The sequence below is a fragment of the Lampris incognitus genome, chromosome 9 (genome assembly GCF_029633865.1).
Source record: "Lampris incognitus isolate fLamInc1 chromosome 9, fLamInc1.hap2, whole genome shotgun sequence".
Lineage (NCBI taxonomy): Eukaryota > Metazoa > Chordata > Actinopteri > Lampriformes > Lampridae > Lampris > Lampris incognitus.
Window position 1 is genome coordinate 52945328 of NC_079219.1, and position 13889 is coordinate 52959216.

General features: G+C 49.1%; 1 protein-coding gene across 1 annotated transcript in view; it reads right to left on the reverse strand.

Annotated features, from left to right (window-relative positions):
* creb5b (cAMP responsive element binding protein 5b) overlaps nucleotides 1-11239 on the reverse strand; it is a 73909-nt gene extending 62670 nt beyond the window's left edge. Inside the window, exons 1-3 of the mRNA XM_056286827.1 lie at nucleotides 11168-11239; nucleotides 10255-10348; nucleotides 6832-6953 (exon numbers count right to left, since the gene is read on the reverse strand). Of these exons, the coding sequence (XP_056142802.1) occupies nucleotides 6832-6953; nucleotides 10255-10348; nucleotides 11168-11221 (270 nt within the window). The 5' untranslated portion in view covers nucleotides 11222-11239. The remainder of the gene's footprint in view (nucleotides 1-6831; nucleotides 6954-10254; nucleotides 10349-11167) is intronic.
* Between the last annotated feature and the right edge of the window lie 2650 nt (nucleotides 11240-13889).

A 13889-nucleotide genomic window follows, 5' to 3' on the forward strand; every position in this document is an offset into this window, starting at 1 on the left:
GCATGCAGACTGGCACTTCCGATAACAGTGAGAGTGGTCTGGCGGCGGCCTTGCCTAGCCTTGACTGTGTTTTTGGAGCTGTCGTGTGGAGTACGGGAGGTGTGTCGAAGGTGTCTGGCTGAGAGAGCTGGTGTTGGATCAGCTGGGGGAGCCTGGTCTGCTGAGTCCGCTAGGCCCAGGGACCATGGCCCTGCCTGGCGCTGTACCGAGGAGGAAACGCCAAGGGCGGACTGACAGGACATGGAAGCAGGGTAGGCTACACTAACTGCTAGCCCATGCAGACCGGCAGTTCCACCAGTCATCCTGGCGTTCGTTCTCTCAGGCGGTGATTTTTTTTTTCATTTCATGTACACAAGTACATGAAATGAAAAATAAATACAAATAAAGTGTTCCTGATTCCTGAAAAAAAAAAGCTTACAGTAACCTGGTTGCATAAGTGTGCACACCCTTAAACTAATACTTTGCTGAAGTAAGTACCTTTTGATTTTATTACAGCACTCAGTCTTCTTAGATAAGAGTCTATCAGCTTGGCACATCTTGACTTGTAAATATTTTCCCACTCTTCCTTGCAAAAACGTTGTAGATCCATCAGATTGCAAGGCCATCTCCTGTGCGCAGCCCTCTTCAGCTCAGCCCACAGATTTTCAATTCAGTCCAGGTCTGGGCTCTGGGTGGATTGTTGATCTTCTTTGGGTGAAGCCATTCTTTGTTGATTTGGATGTATGCTTTTCGTCGTTGTTGTGCTGAACGGTGAAATTCCTCTTCACCTTCAGCTTTCTAGCAGACACCTGAAGGTTTGGCACCAAAATCGGCTGGTATTTGCAGCTATTCGTGATTCCCTCCACCTTGACTAAAGCCCCAGTTCCAGCTGAAGAAAAGAAGCCCCAAAGCATGATGCTACCACCATCATGCTTCACCATGGGTGTGGTGTTCTTTTGGTGATGTGCTGTGTTGTTTTTGCACCAAATATACCTTTTGGAATTATTGGCCAAAAAGTTCCACCTTGGTCTCATCAGACCACAACAAATTTATCCACATGGTTTTGGGACACAGGATGTATCTTTTTGCAAAATTTAGCCGGGCTTGGATGTTTGGCTTCTGTCTTGCCACCCTACCCCATAGCCCTGACATATGAAGAATACAGCAGAAGACTGTTGTCACATGTAGGGAGTAACCAGGACTTGGCAGAAATTCCTGCAGCTGCTTAAATGTTGCTGTCCTTGTCTTCTCATCAATTTAGGAGGGACATCCTGTCTTTGATAATGTCACTGTTGTGCCATATTTTCTCCACTTGTTGATGATTGTCTTCACCATGTCCCATGGTATATCTAATGCCTTAGAAATTCTTTTGTACCCCTCTCCTGATCGATGCCTTTAAACAATGAGATCCAGTGCATGCTTTGTAAGCTCTTTGTGGACCATGGCTTTTGCAGCTGGATGCAACCAAGAGGATGTCAGGGAAATCCTACAGGAACAGCTTAACTTTATTTGGGGTTAATCACAGTCAATACAATTGATGACAGGAGTACACTGAATGTGAGTTTGAATGTGATTGGTTAATTCTGAACACAGCCACATCCCCAATTATGTGTTCACACTTATGCAACCAGGATATATTAAGTTTTGTTTTTTTTCCCTAAAAGGTTTCAGTTTTTTTTTCACGTAAATTTTCATACGTTGCAAATTCACATTAAGAGTGGAAAAAAGTTCTGACATGATTTATCTTGGTTTAATTTTTTTGCATCACAAAAAACTGCCATTTTAACAGACTTTTTATACCCACTGTATGTATGTATGTACGGACATACAGTATGTATATTTACGTGTGTATTTGTGTAAGTATATATGTATATATGTGTGTATGCATGACTGTATGTACGTTTGCAAATGTGTGTGTATGTATGTATGTATGTATGTGTGTATATGTGTGTATGCATGTATGAAATAAGAGTTCAAAATAAAGTGGTGAGTAAAAAAACGTCACCACACCTTATTAACACGTCTCGGCTCACATGCAAGAAACGTAAAGCTGAGGTGATTTGCATAAGTCAGTTGTAAATCAGCTATAACTAGTAGAGTGCACTCAGTGGAGTGCAGAGGCGTATCCCCCCTCACTTTTGCTCGGACTTAGTGACAAACCACCGCTTTTTTCGCCTACCTGGGAGAAGGCAAAACACGGAGGCCTGGTATCTCCCCTTCTCTGGTGGTTGGACCTAGACCCGCGACACACCAGGACGTCGGGCCGCCGGTGAGCGTCTGTGGCCCTAGCTTTCGCGGTGTGTCCCGCGCCCGTTGGCACTAGTCAGACCCCCGTCGGCAGATTTTAAGCGGCGTCGGAGCCCGTCGGCGAGAGAGAGCTCACTTTGATTGGCTGTTCAGCTTAGCGAATCAGTGCATGAGAAGTGAAGCGGAAGTTACGAGAGCAAGCCATTTCAAGAAGCTAATATTGTCACAACGACGTGGCAAAATGGAATGAAGAAACTGAAGACCAGCTGATCAGCATGACTCGGGAGAGGCCAGCTCTGTACGACGTCACAGAAAAACGTTATGCCGACCGAGTGGTGAAAAACAGAACTCTGGCGTGAGCTCGAACATAAACTTGTTATATCAGGTAAGAGTTTCTTTTTAGCCAGTAATTGTTCGTGTTATTGTTCGCCGTTTCACCCTCACCCATTCAGAGCGATTTCTCCTTATTTTTCGCCTCTGCCTCTTCCTTTCTTCTTCCACAACCCAAAAAAAAACCAAGGGCTGACAACCCCCAGTGCCATTTGCAAGTTTTTATCAGACGTATTTTCGATTAGAAGTAGTTATATTACGATACCGTCCGTAGTGAGCGAGAGCTGGGTGAAAATGGTAAGCAAACGCTGCTTTGTTTGCGGTTTGTGTAATCGCGGTCCTGGGTTTTCCGGTTTCAAAATCTGAATGACGAATACAGACTACCGCCACCTGCTGGTGTGGAGAGTTATTTCCTCTCACGCAGGCGCAGAACGGACGTGCTAGCTGGCCGTTGGCTGTAGCCTTTGCGGCGTGTTCGAGCGCTACTCTTTGGCCCAGGCGCAGGCGACGCGGGGCGACGCAGCAGTCGGCCTCGGCCGCCGCTACTTCTCCGATGTCGGTTTGGTGACGTGTCTGGGCGTTAGCGCTCAACTGCGATATAAAACAGGGTTTGCAAAGGATTTGAATCACCGCAACGACGGGAGGTCCTTGATCACACAGTCATAACTGTGCACGATAATGATTAGGCTGACAGGCCCAGAGAAGGTTTGATGTGCGACCATTTCGGTCCGACCCTAACCCTGTCTTTAGTTTTATAATAATATTGTAACGTGCATGGAGAAGTAGACACGCTGGGCGGTGGGTCTGACCCTTTGGTCGAGCGGTTAGCGATGCCTCTTGCGGTGCGGGCGATACGGGTTCGCTTCCCGGCCGCGGAAGTTCCTGTGGTTGCGTTGTCCCCCGAATTCGCTACAATATAACAGTGCTGGGTAAAATGGCGACAGGCATGGCTACTGGGATGGCACCCGTGACCCCGTCCGTAGGGTTAGTGGTTGTATCAGGAAGGCCACCCAACGTAACGTTTGGCCAAATCATGCGGATTGACAAGACCGCCACCGGTGCTGTGCCCTCGCAGGGTGCCGATGGAAAGTGGAAACTATCAAATCCTCCGCTGTGGCGACCCCCCCCCCCGGGAGACGGGGAACAAGCCGGAAGAAGAAAACGAAATTCACGACTCGCGTGTACGGTTGACTCAGATGGGCGGCGACAAGAATATGAAACACTTTGTTTTGACTGCAACCCAGAGGAAGTTGTTCCTTTATAACTTTAGCAGTGTAAACTACTAATAAGACACGTTAGCCCCAAGCTAACTGGTCTGACCCTTTAGCCGAGCGGTTAGTGATGTCGCCTTGTGGTGCAGTACACCCCCTATCGAATCCCGCACCGGGCAAGAAAATACCCGGTTACACTAGCAGTTTTTGGATTAACAAAATTCTTTTAATAAACTTTGATCATGTTGCTGCCCGATCCGAGCCAACCGTAGGTAAAGAGCAGCGTTGGGTCGAGCGAGCTAGAAAGTGAACGAAGAGAGGGAGCGGCGATAGCCAGAACAAACGTATTTCAAAGGTTTTTAATCACCATAGTCACGCGAGGTTCTTCCATCATATCGTCATAATTGTGCACAAAAAATTGGGCTGATAGGTCCAGTAGTTTGCAAGATTAGCCGCGGACACACACACACACACACATTTGCGCGACCAAATGCAATGACCAGGTCAAGATTACACCAGTCATTTGTAAATCTGTCACTTTGTTTGTGTGCAAAGTTGTAACTAAGTTCTCACTATTAACTAGTCAGCTGTAAAGTGGCGATTTACATACTTGGGTTAAACAACTCAAACGTAAGGAATGTGGTAGCCAGTAAAGCCTTAGTAATGTATTGTAACGTTCATGGATAAGAAGACACGCTGGCTGGCGGGTCTGAGCCTTTAGTCGAGCGGTTAGCGATGTCTCCTGCGGTGCGGGCGATACAGGTTCGCTTCCCGGCCGCGGCACTTCCTGTGGTTGCGTTGTCCCCCGAATTCGCTACAGTATAAGTCTGTTACTAGGCAAATATCACAGCAGTCAGCCAATCAGAAATCATTCACACGTGTAAACGTAGAACTGCACACCTGCCTCACCAGACGATGTCAAAGATGTGACAGCCACATCATCTATGAGTCAAGGGGATGCAGCCTATCATGTAAAATGTGCTGACGGTGAATATTTTCCCAATTTTCGAATAATAGCTCCAGATAGTCTAAACTGGCTATTTGGTCCATTGGTGTTATTGCTGTTGTTTTGATAAGTAGCGAACCCAAATAGCTACACCTCCTTGTTGGTATGTGTGAGAATTTAATAACAGCTAAGTTCCTAGTGATAACTAGTAGGAGTGGTGCAACCTGTTTTTATTTAGTGTGGAGTACTTTCTGTTTCGGGTAATACCTACACGACCACGAGACTTAAAGGACTTACACATAACTGGTGCAACTGGCTACAAGATTTAAAAAAAACAACCATACATCTTATATTTGGGGAAAACAAAACTAAGTGAAACAGCTACATTTTTTCAGTAAGGGAGGGGGTTGTATGTGGACATGGCAGCCTATTTTTTTTTCCATCAGTGGGACGGCTGTTGCTTCCTTAAAAACCTTCTGAGGAAACGCTCCTTATCTCTCTTCCCTGTGTTTTGCACTCACGGGGAGTCTTGCTTTGACTCGTCTCCTGCTGACTGAGCAGCACCACCCAACATAAACCAGACAAGCCGACGTGGGGGTGGGGGGGGTAGATAGGCTCCAGAAGTGAACCATCCAGACGACAGCTGAACTGCAGCGCCAATATAGGCCTACATCTTTTCCAGACATTAGAAAAGCCTGTGTTGTGGTGATTTCGACTGGTCCCCGTGTTGCAGGTAGTGCTGCCATGGGGGTTGGGGGGGGTAGAGTCACACTAACCTATCAGAACTTCAGACTACTCCACTTTAACTGCTGAGGTCAGACAGTCATGTCTGGTAAGAGCATCGTCTTGGTCTTACCATCACAATTACTACCGGGGAGGAAATATGACCTCCTGAAGAGGTGATGGGTGGGGTGGGGGGGCTGTTTGAAGTACAGGTGGAGAACCTGATCTCCTCCCCTTCACCTGTGGTGGGTGAGAACGCCCCACCTAACAACCCCGTCAGTTACTGTCAGCGAGACAAATGGGGATGGGGAGCGTCTGGGACACACGGCATCTGACTACGCTTTCTGTCAGGAGGAGACGAGAGCATTTGGCAAGATAATAGTTTGTGTATACATATCTTTTGTTTTCTGTTATTTGGCAAATGAACGAGCGGTGTGTGGTTAGGTGATATGTGCCTTAAGTGTTTTTGTGTACATGTGTGTGTGTGTGTAGACACTTGTTTTTCTATCCTTATGGGGACTCAATGTCCTCATTAAGATAGTAAAAGTCCAGACCACCTACCATCTGCCTTATTTCAAGGAAAAGGGTTAATTCTGGTCACGTGATGTTCGGGCCTAGCGTTACGCTTAGGCTTAAGTCTAGCATTAAAGTTAGGCGTTAGAAAAGGGTGCAGGGTTAGGCCACAGATTTACTCGGTATTTTTAACCAGGCGTTCGCGCCGTAGACAACCGGCTGTGTTGTGAACGGAACTTGCCTACGTACTTTGCGTGTTACCGGAGGATTCCACTAGAGGGCACACCAGAGAACTAAGGCTATAAATAGACAAAACACGCCAGAGGCACCGCGCCGTCCCTACTCTTGAACATGTTTCACCGTGCAGGGACGCTCTGTTGTCTTCAAAACTTTCCGACGTGCCTACTGTCCCCACACTGCCCCTAGCGTTCATCTGCGTATTGCATCTTGTGGACACGTAGCGTTTATTTCCGAGGACGTGCACAACCAACGCTCCAAACGGACGCAGGATGCGCGAGGCAGCCATCACGCGCACAGGAACACGTAGTTAAAACTCAAGTATATCTCCGGCCTGAAGGTTACGGGGTTAAGGTTAGGTTTAAATTCTGGTTGTTTTTGGATCATTTTAGGTTTAGGGTTAGGGTTAGGGCTAATTTTAGGTTGATTAGATAAATATATTTTTTTACTTTCACATACATTTCCGGTCCCCACAAGGATAGAAAAACAAACGCGCGCGCGTGTGTATGTGTGTGTGTGTGTGTGTTGGTAGTGTTTGCAGGCGGTGTTTAGTGAAGTGGCTGATAAGTGTGTGAGATAGCAAAGATCTGGCCTCGCTCCAGCTGTGGGTTGAGGTTGGGTGTCGTCCCGGTTTCTCTCCTGTACCTGTTTGTTGTCCTCCTCCTCCTGGGCTTTGCGGAACTCCTGCTCGATGGAGCAGTCCAGGTCGCTGAACAGTCCCACTTCTTCGCAGTTCTTTAAGAAGCGTGTCGGGGTGGGCGTCTGGTCTGGAAATCAAAGGAGATGCAACAAGTCCGGCTTAAAAACATGAACTGCCCTTTGGCGTGTCTTGGACGTACCATGCACACACTGTGAATCTGTTGGAGATAACACAAGCGATACAGTGAGATGCGACGCACAAAAAACAAACGGCGCACGATGAACGTTGTCAATAATTGCAGAGTTTTTGAAAACACATTTCTCCGATGCCGTTAGACAGATATGGTAACCTTGACAGAGCCGTTTCGGTTAACAAAGTCCAGATCCCGTGGAGTGAGCGGGGGTCTCATTTATTCAGCTCAGTCAAACCGTGGTATTCAACTTGACTTGGGACGGGGTGAGGGGGTGAGGGGAATGGGGGGCATAGGCAAAGATCAGGTTTCAGACAGTTGAAGGTGATTTGGGGATCAAGCCCTGTCGGTCTCAGCAGCTAAAAGCGTACTTCACGGCCTGTTTATCCATTCTGGCTAGACTAGACTGGGGATTGACTCGAACCTCCATCATGAACTGTGTACCCAGTTTTGGCAAAAATACAGTTTTCCTCATCAGGAGTGTTGGAGCTGAGCTCCAGCACCATTTAAAACAACTGACTTTGAATAGAGGTCAACAGTGATGTCTTAATGCTGAGATTTAGTTGTAAAATGACATCGCAAAAATCACGAGCTGTATATGTTTTGGTAACAAACAGAAGTTGTGTTTCAGTCAGTGGGTGCCTCAAACCACAATGACTTGATACCACTCGGAACCACAAGTCACCCGGTGTTCGAGGAAATTTTAACTTGTTATTCATACAGATGTCTTGGAAGGTGGCATCAGCAAAGCCGCTTTACAAATAGTTCGAAAAGATGAGCGATGACCAAAGATGGCGGTGAAGGGGAGTGCGTCCATGTTCCCTCAGCCCGGTTTCACTGAACTTACCTAAACTTAACCTAACCTACCTTAACCTGACTCGACCTCAACCTCCACCTAACCCTGACCTTAATCCAACACTTAGCTTAACCTTAACCTTAGCTGACAGATAACCTCCAGGGCTGAGGGAACACAGGGATGACCCCTGGTGAAGATGCTGGAGATGCTATGCGAGCCTGAGCTCCTCGGGCTAGCATAGCATCTCCAGCATCTTCCCAAGTCTAGAAGCCAATTGGTTGCAAAGACAAGTCACTCAGAGATTCGAGTGACTTGTCTTTAACCTTAACCGATAGCCAACTTGTTTGATAGATAACCCCCAGGGCTGAGGGAACACAGGGATGACCCCTGGTGAAGATGCTGGAGTGCTAGCCTGAGCTCCTCAGGCTAGCATCTCCAGCATCTTCCCAAGTCTAGAAGCCAGTTGGTTGCAAAGACAAGTCACTTGGAGATTCGAGACTAGATTTGGAAATGTAATTCCATATTGGTACAACCCCGCCCAACAAGCAGAAGGTTGCATGTTCAAGTCACGTCAGGATCACCGGTGTGAAAGTTGGGAGAAAACATAGATGAGCAACTTCTCTCTTTAACTACCACAAATGCGTGTGTCATTTATTTCCTTATATTCACCATCCCGCCCAACCACACAGCGCTGCGTAACCATGGCTACACACTGAGCCCTTAAAGTAAGCACGTCCGCTTCATACAAACAATAAGCTACGGTGAATTGTGTATGTAAGTCTACTAAAGGCAGCTGGTCTGTGGATTTCAGGCTCCACACTGGATTCTGGACTTTAAATGGAGACCTAATTAATGAAATCTACACATCAGTTCTACAACCCACACGAAGCCAACGAGATGGTGAGAGCTGTAACTCAGGTAATGAGGCGATAAGGACACATGGTCCGCAAAACCTGATCCTGCTGTCCACTCTGTAAATAATACAGAAGACAGAATCTCAGCAGCGCCGCTAGCCTTCGGCCACAGGGATGTCGAACAACGGAGAGACCCGGCGTAATGGCTTGGCCCCGAGGGTGACGCTGCTGTGGCCGATCTATCAACACACCGTTCCTCTCAACCGTCCGTCAACGACGTGTCATGTAGCTTCAACACATCACCTGAGCTGCTGCTGGTCTCCTCCCGTCATAACGACAGAAGACTAAACACCCACCACCTCCTCCCCCTAGGTTCCACTTTTGGAGAGTGACTTCTTACACACCAAAATCAATAACCAGAATTAACTTATCATGACTAAGATCCGTGAAGACAACATAGTAAATCATTCAGCAAGTTTTTTTTTAATCTATGAATGACTAATGTGTTTATTTATGCTTTTTTTATCATAACTGTTCTCAGTTGTCACAAGAACTGGGGGAGTGGTCTGGACCTCATGAATATTCATGAATGGAGCTTTGAGTGACAAGTACAAGCAAGGGCTGGCAGTGAAGGTGGGTGGAATTTCATATTTTGATGATTTGATCTCACTGACTGAATGTAAATTGAGTTAGTCTGATGACGTCATGAGTAGCAGAAGACAACAGATCGGCGGACAGAAGCCAAACAAGGACAACCTCTTTTAAAAAGAAGGAAATAGAAAAGACGTATGCTACCTTTTTGGGGGGGGGGGGGTTCTCCCTTTTTCTCCCCAATTGTATCATGCCAATTACCCCACTCTTCCGAGCCGTCCCGGTTGCTGCTCCACCCCCTCGGCCGATCCGGAGAGGGCTGCAGACTACCACGTGCCTCCTCCCATACATGTGGAGGCGCCAGCCGCTTCTTCTCACCTGACAGCGAGGAGTTTTACCAGGGGGACGGCGGGCATGGGAGGATCACGCTATTCCCCCCCAGTCCCCAAACAGGCATCCTGACCGACCAGAGGATGCGCCAGTGCAGCGACCAGGACACATACCCACATCCGGCTTCCCACCCGCAGACACGGCCTGTCTGTAGGGTGTCTGTAGGGATGCCCGACCAAGCCGGAGGTAACACAGGGATTCGAACCGGCGATCCCCGTGTTGGTAGGCATTTGAATAGACCAGCACGTACAGCTATGTTTGGGAAGCACATCTGCATCAACACGCCAGTCTCCCCCGGCGTGGCGTATGTCGGTGGCCTGCTGAGGCGTGCACATCTGGAAGAGACCAGAAGGCCGTCTGGCTGTGACGTGAAGAGCTACGAGTGTGAGAAGGCTCGGCAAATGAGCTTAACGTGTGAGGTCACACCAGTCGTATGACTTGCATCGCTGTCAGCAGCTAGTAGGGACAAGCTGTGAAATGTTCTGATCACAGACGGGTCGGTCTGAGCATGATTCACCGCCGTGCACACCTGTAAACAACCTACACGCCCCCCTCCCCCCCCTCCCCCACAGCGGGGTGAGTCTGTATTGACGTAGCTGTAACTCACCTGAGAGCATGTTGTCGTTCTTTATGGAAGGGAACTTCAGGGTCATTTCGTGCTTGTGTCGGTGTATCATCAGATGGTCCTCAGTGGGGAATCGCTGTTACACAAATGAATGAAAAATAAATAAAACATAAACACCGTAGAAAGAATCAAACTCTGCAACTAATCCGTGATGAGCCTACTGATAATAATAACAATAATAATAGTAATAATAATATCATCAGTAACACAAACACATGGGAAGGCAAAGGCACAGTCGCCTCAGATGGTTTTTGTGAAGCGAGTCGGATCACACACTGTCACACCTTCACCACACAAGCAGCTTTATTTACAGTTGTCGTGCTCTACACACAGTGTTTCACTCAGCTCAGCTATTCAGCTGTTCCACTACTCTGTTCCCTCTGTGAGGCTCTAATCAACTCCTCAGGCCTCCTCGGTGTACTCCTCTTCATGTTACAACCACACACACATGCACGCACACACAAATGCATGCTCACACACAAACGCATGCATATGCACGCATGCAAACACAAACATGCATGCACGCGCGGGCACACATGCACACATAAGCATGTACATGCATGCACGCATGCACGCACAAACATGCACACACGAACACAAACAATTCATGCACACAAAAACACATGCATGCAGTCACGCACACACAAGCACACAAACACATGCACACACATGCACACAAGCATAGATACAAACATGCACACAAATGCAGGCATGCATGCATGCACACACACAAACACATGCATGCACACACGCGCGCGCACAGACACATGCATGCATGCATGCACGCACACACAAATGAATGCATGCACACGCATACACACACAAACACATGAACACGCACACACACACACACACACACACACACACACAGTCTGGTCTTTCTTGACACACTCACCTGAGAACAGCCAGGGGCGCTGCACACAAACGGCCTTTCCTGCTCTGAGTTCATCACTCAAGTCGACTCCTCATAAAACTACAAACAAAGCCAGGATGGAGAGCGAGGAAGGAGAGGAAGTGAATGACTTGAGTTTACCCGCCAGCACACGAACAAAAATCACAAGACAAATACACTATTCTTGTTGTGTCACTGTAGACGGAACGTTGCCCTGGCGCTTGGCGATAGCTACGTGGTTATTTTCAGAAGCAGCCGTGCGGTGTCCCTGCCCCTGCAGCGCCGCGGGGTCCGGCGAGACGACATCGAGGTTACAGTTTCAGGTACAACAGGCTGGGAAACACGAGACGCGGTAGCTGGTGTGCGTCATTTGATGTGTCGCACACGGCACCTTGATCATACGCTTGAATCACGACCTAAAGTCGGTGCGGATGATCCGATGTCTTGTCTGAGGCGAGCTCGGGGGGACTCGTCCTGCAGAGACGGAAACTGCAGCTAAATAAGCTGTTGCCACAGTTTAAGGAACAGTCGCTCGGGGTGAATGCGGCCTCCACATTTGCTGTTCATATTGGCTGATCATGCAGCCTAATGCAAGGGAAAAGTGCTGTCAGCCACACCGAGAGATCGTATCCTCCATCCCAGCCAGCAGTACTCTCATCCTGTGGCGACGTGGAGACTATGCAGTAAGACATGGTAGACTTCAGACGGGCACTTCAGTCTAGCATCTTCTAGAACTCCTCTAGACTTTTCTGGCATAATTGTCATTGCATTTCATTGCCGGGCTCATGAATATGCAAGCGGTTAAACGGAGAGCAGCGGGAGGACGTCGCGGTAATGGCGACGAGTGATGGGGCACGACGAGACGGGGTGAGGGCAAGACGGCGATCAATCAGGAAGCCCGGGTTTCTGTTTGCTCTTCGTAAACCACTTCAGAACCACATGAAAACAGCTTTGCAAATTGCAAATAAGTGGACTGTGGTTTTTTTTTTTTTTTTCCTTTTCTGCAACTCCTGCCAAATGTGTCTCTGGTGAATAGCTGCTCGGTGTACCAGAGATATGGCCACTGGGACCCGTCCAGCGCCTCAGATGCACCAGCGTCCCAGCACCGAGTCACACTGTGGCTTCATTATTTCTACATGAGTTCCTTCTTTTTCCCCGGGGGGGGGGGCATTTTTCCCCCTTTTTCTCCCCAGTTGTATCCGGCCAATTACCCCACTCATCCTAGCCGTCCCGTTCGCTGCGCCACCCCCCTCTGCCGATCCGGGGAGGGCTGCAGACTACCCAAGCGTCTCCTTCGATACATGTGGAGTCGCCAGCCGCTTCTTTTCACCTGACAGTGAGGAGTCTCGCTGGGGGGACGTAGCACGTGGGAGGATCACGCTATTTCCCCCCAGTCCCTCCCCCCCTCAACTGACCAGAGGAGCGACCAGGACACATACCCACATCCGGCTTCCCACCCGCAGATACGGCCAAATTGTGTCTGTAGGGACGCCCGACCAAGCCGGAGGTAACACGGGGATTTGAACCAGTGATCCCCGTGTTGCTAAGCAACGGAATAGACCGCCATGCCGCCTGGACGCCCTGTGAGTTCCTTCTTAATTGAGAGTTGGCGAGAGGACAACGTTCACCCTGACAGCTGAATGTGCACTTGTGCCTTGTCGCAGAAGACGTGCAGCGAAACTAGGAATAAAAGGGAAAGATGGGGAGCCTCGTTAAGCAAATAAAAGGTCCACTAATGAAGTGGCTGTTTTCCTGCACCACAGAGGCTCAGCAGCCACCGGGTGAAAAGAGGCCCACTGTGATTTGTTTGCATTCAGAGTGGAGAAGTAAGTTGGCTTTATCCCGTCCGTAAACATCAACCTGGTCCTCGATCTTCGCCGCAGAGGACGGTGGCTGAAGAAAACGGTCATTAAGCAAGCTGTCAGAAATGGAAGCCAGGATCTTTACACGCCACTTACAAACTGCAGTGTGCAAATGAGAGAAGCACTGGTCCACTTCTGATGCTGCACACTAGACACCAAAACTCGTGTCTTTGTAAGCAAAACAGCACAGGTATGTACAATATTTAGCAAACCCCCGTGGGCAAACCATGGCATGGGTCAGCTTCCTCTGTCTCGCTGTGTTTGGCCTCAGACCAGTCCTGCCCCGAGTCACCACGAGGCCTCAGATGAGTCCTGAGACCTCAGATGAGCCCTGTCCCGAGTCACTACGAGGCCTCAGATGAGCCCCGAGGCCTCAGACGAGTCCTGCCCCGAGTCACTACGAAGCCTCAGACGAGTCCTACCCCGAGTCACAACGAGGCCTCAGGTGAGCCCCGAGGCCTCAGACGAGTCCTGCTCCGAGTCACTACGAGGCCTCAGATGAGTCCCGAGCCCTCAGACGAGCCCTGCTTTGAGTCACTACGAGGCCTCAGATGAGTCCTGAGGCCTCAGACGAGTCCTGCCCCGAGTCACTACGAGGCCTCAGACGAGTCCCGAGGCATCAGACGAGTCCTGCCCTGAGTCACTACGAGGCCTCAGATGAGTCCCGAGGCCTCAGACGAGCCCTGCTCCGAGTCACTACGAGGCCTCAGATGAGTCCCGAGGCCTCAGACGAGTCCTGCCCCGAGTCACTACGAGGCCTCAGATGAGTCCCCGAGGCCTCAGATGAGTCCCGAGGCCTCAGACGAATCCTACCCCGAGTCACTACGAGGCCTCAGATGAGTCCCGAGGCCTCAGACGAGTCC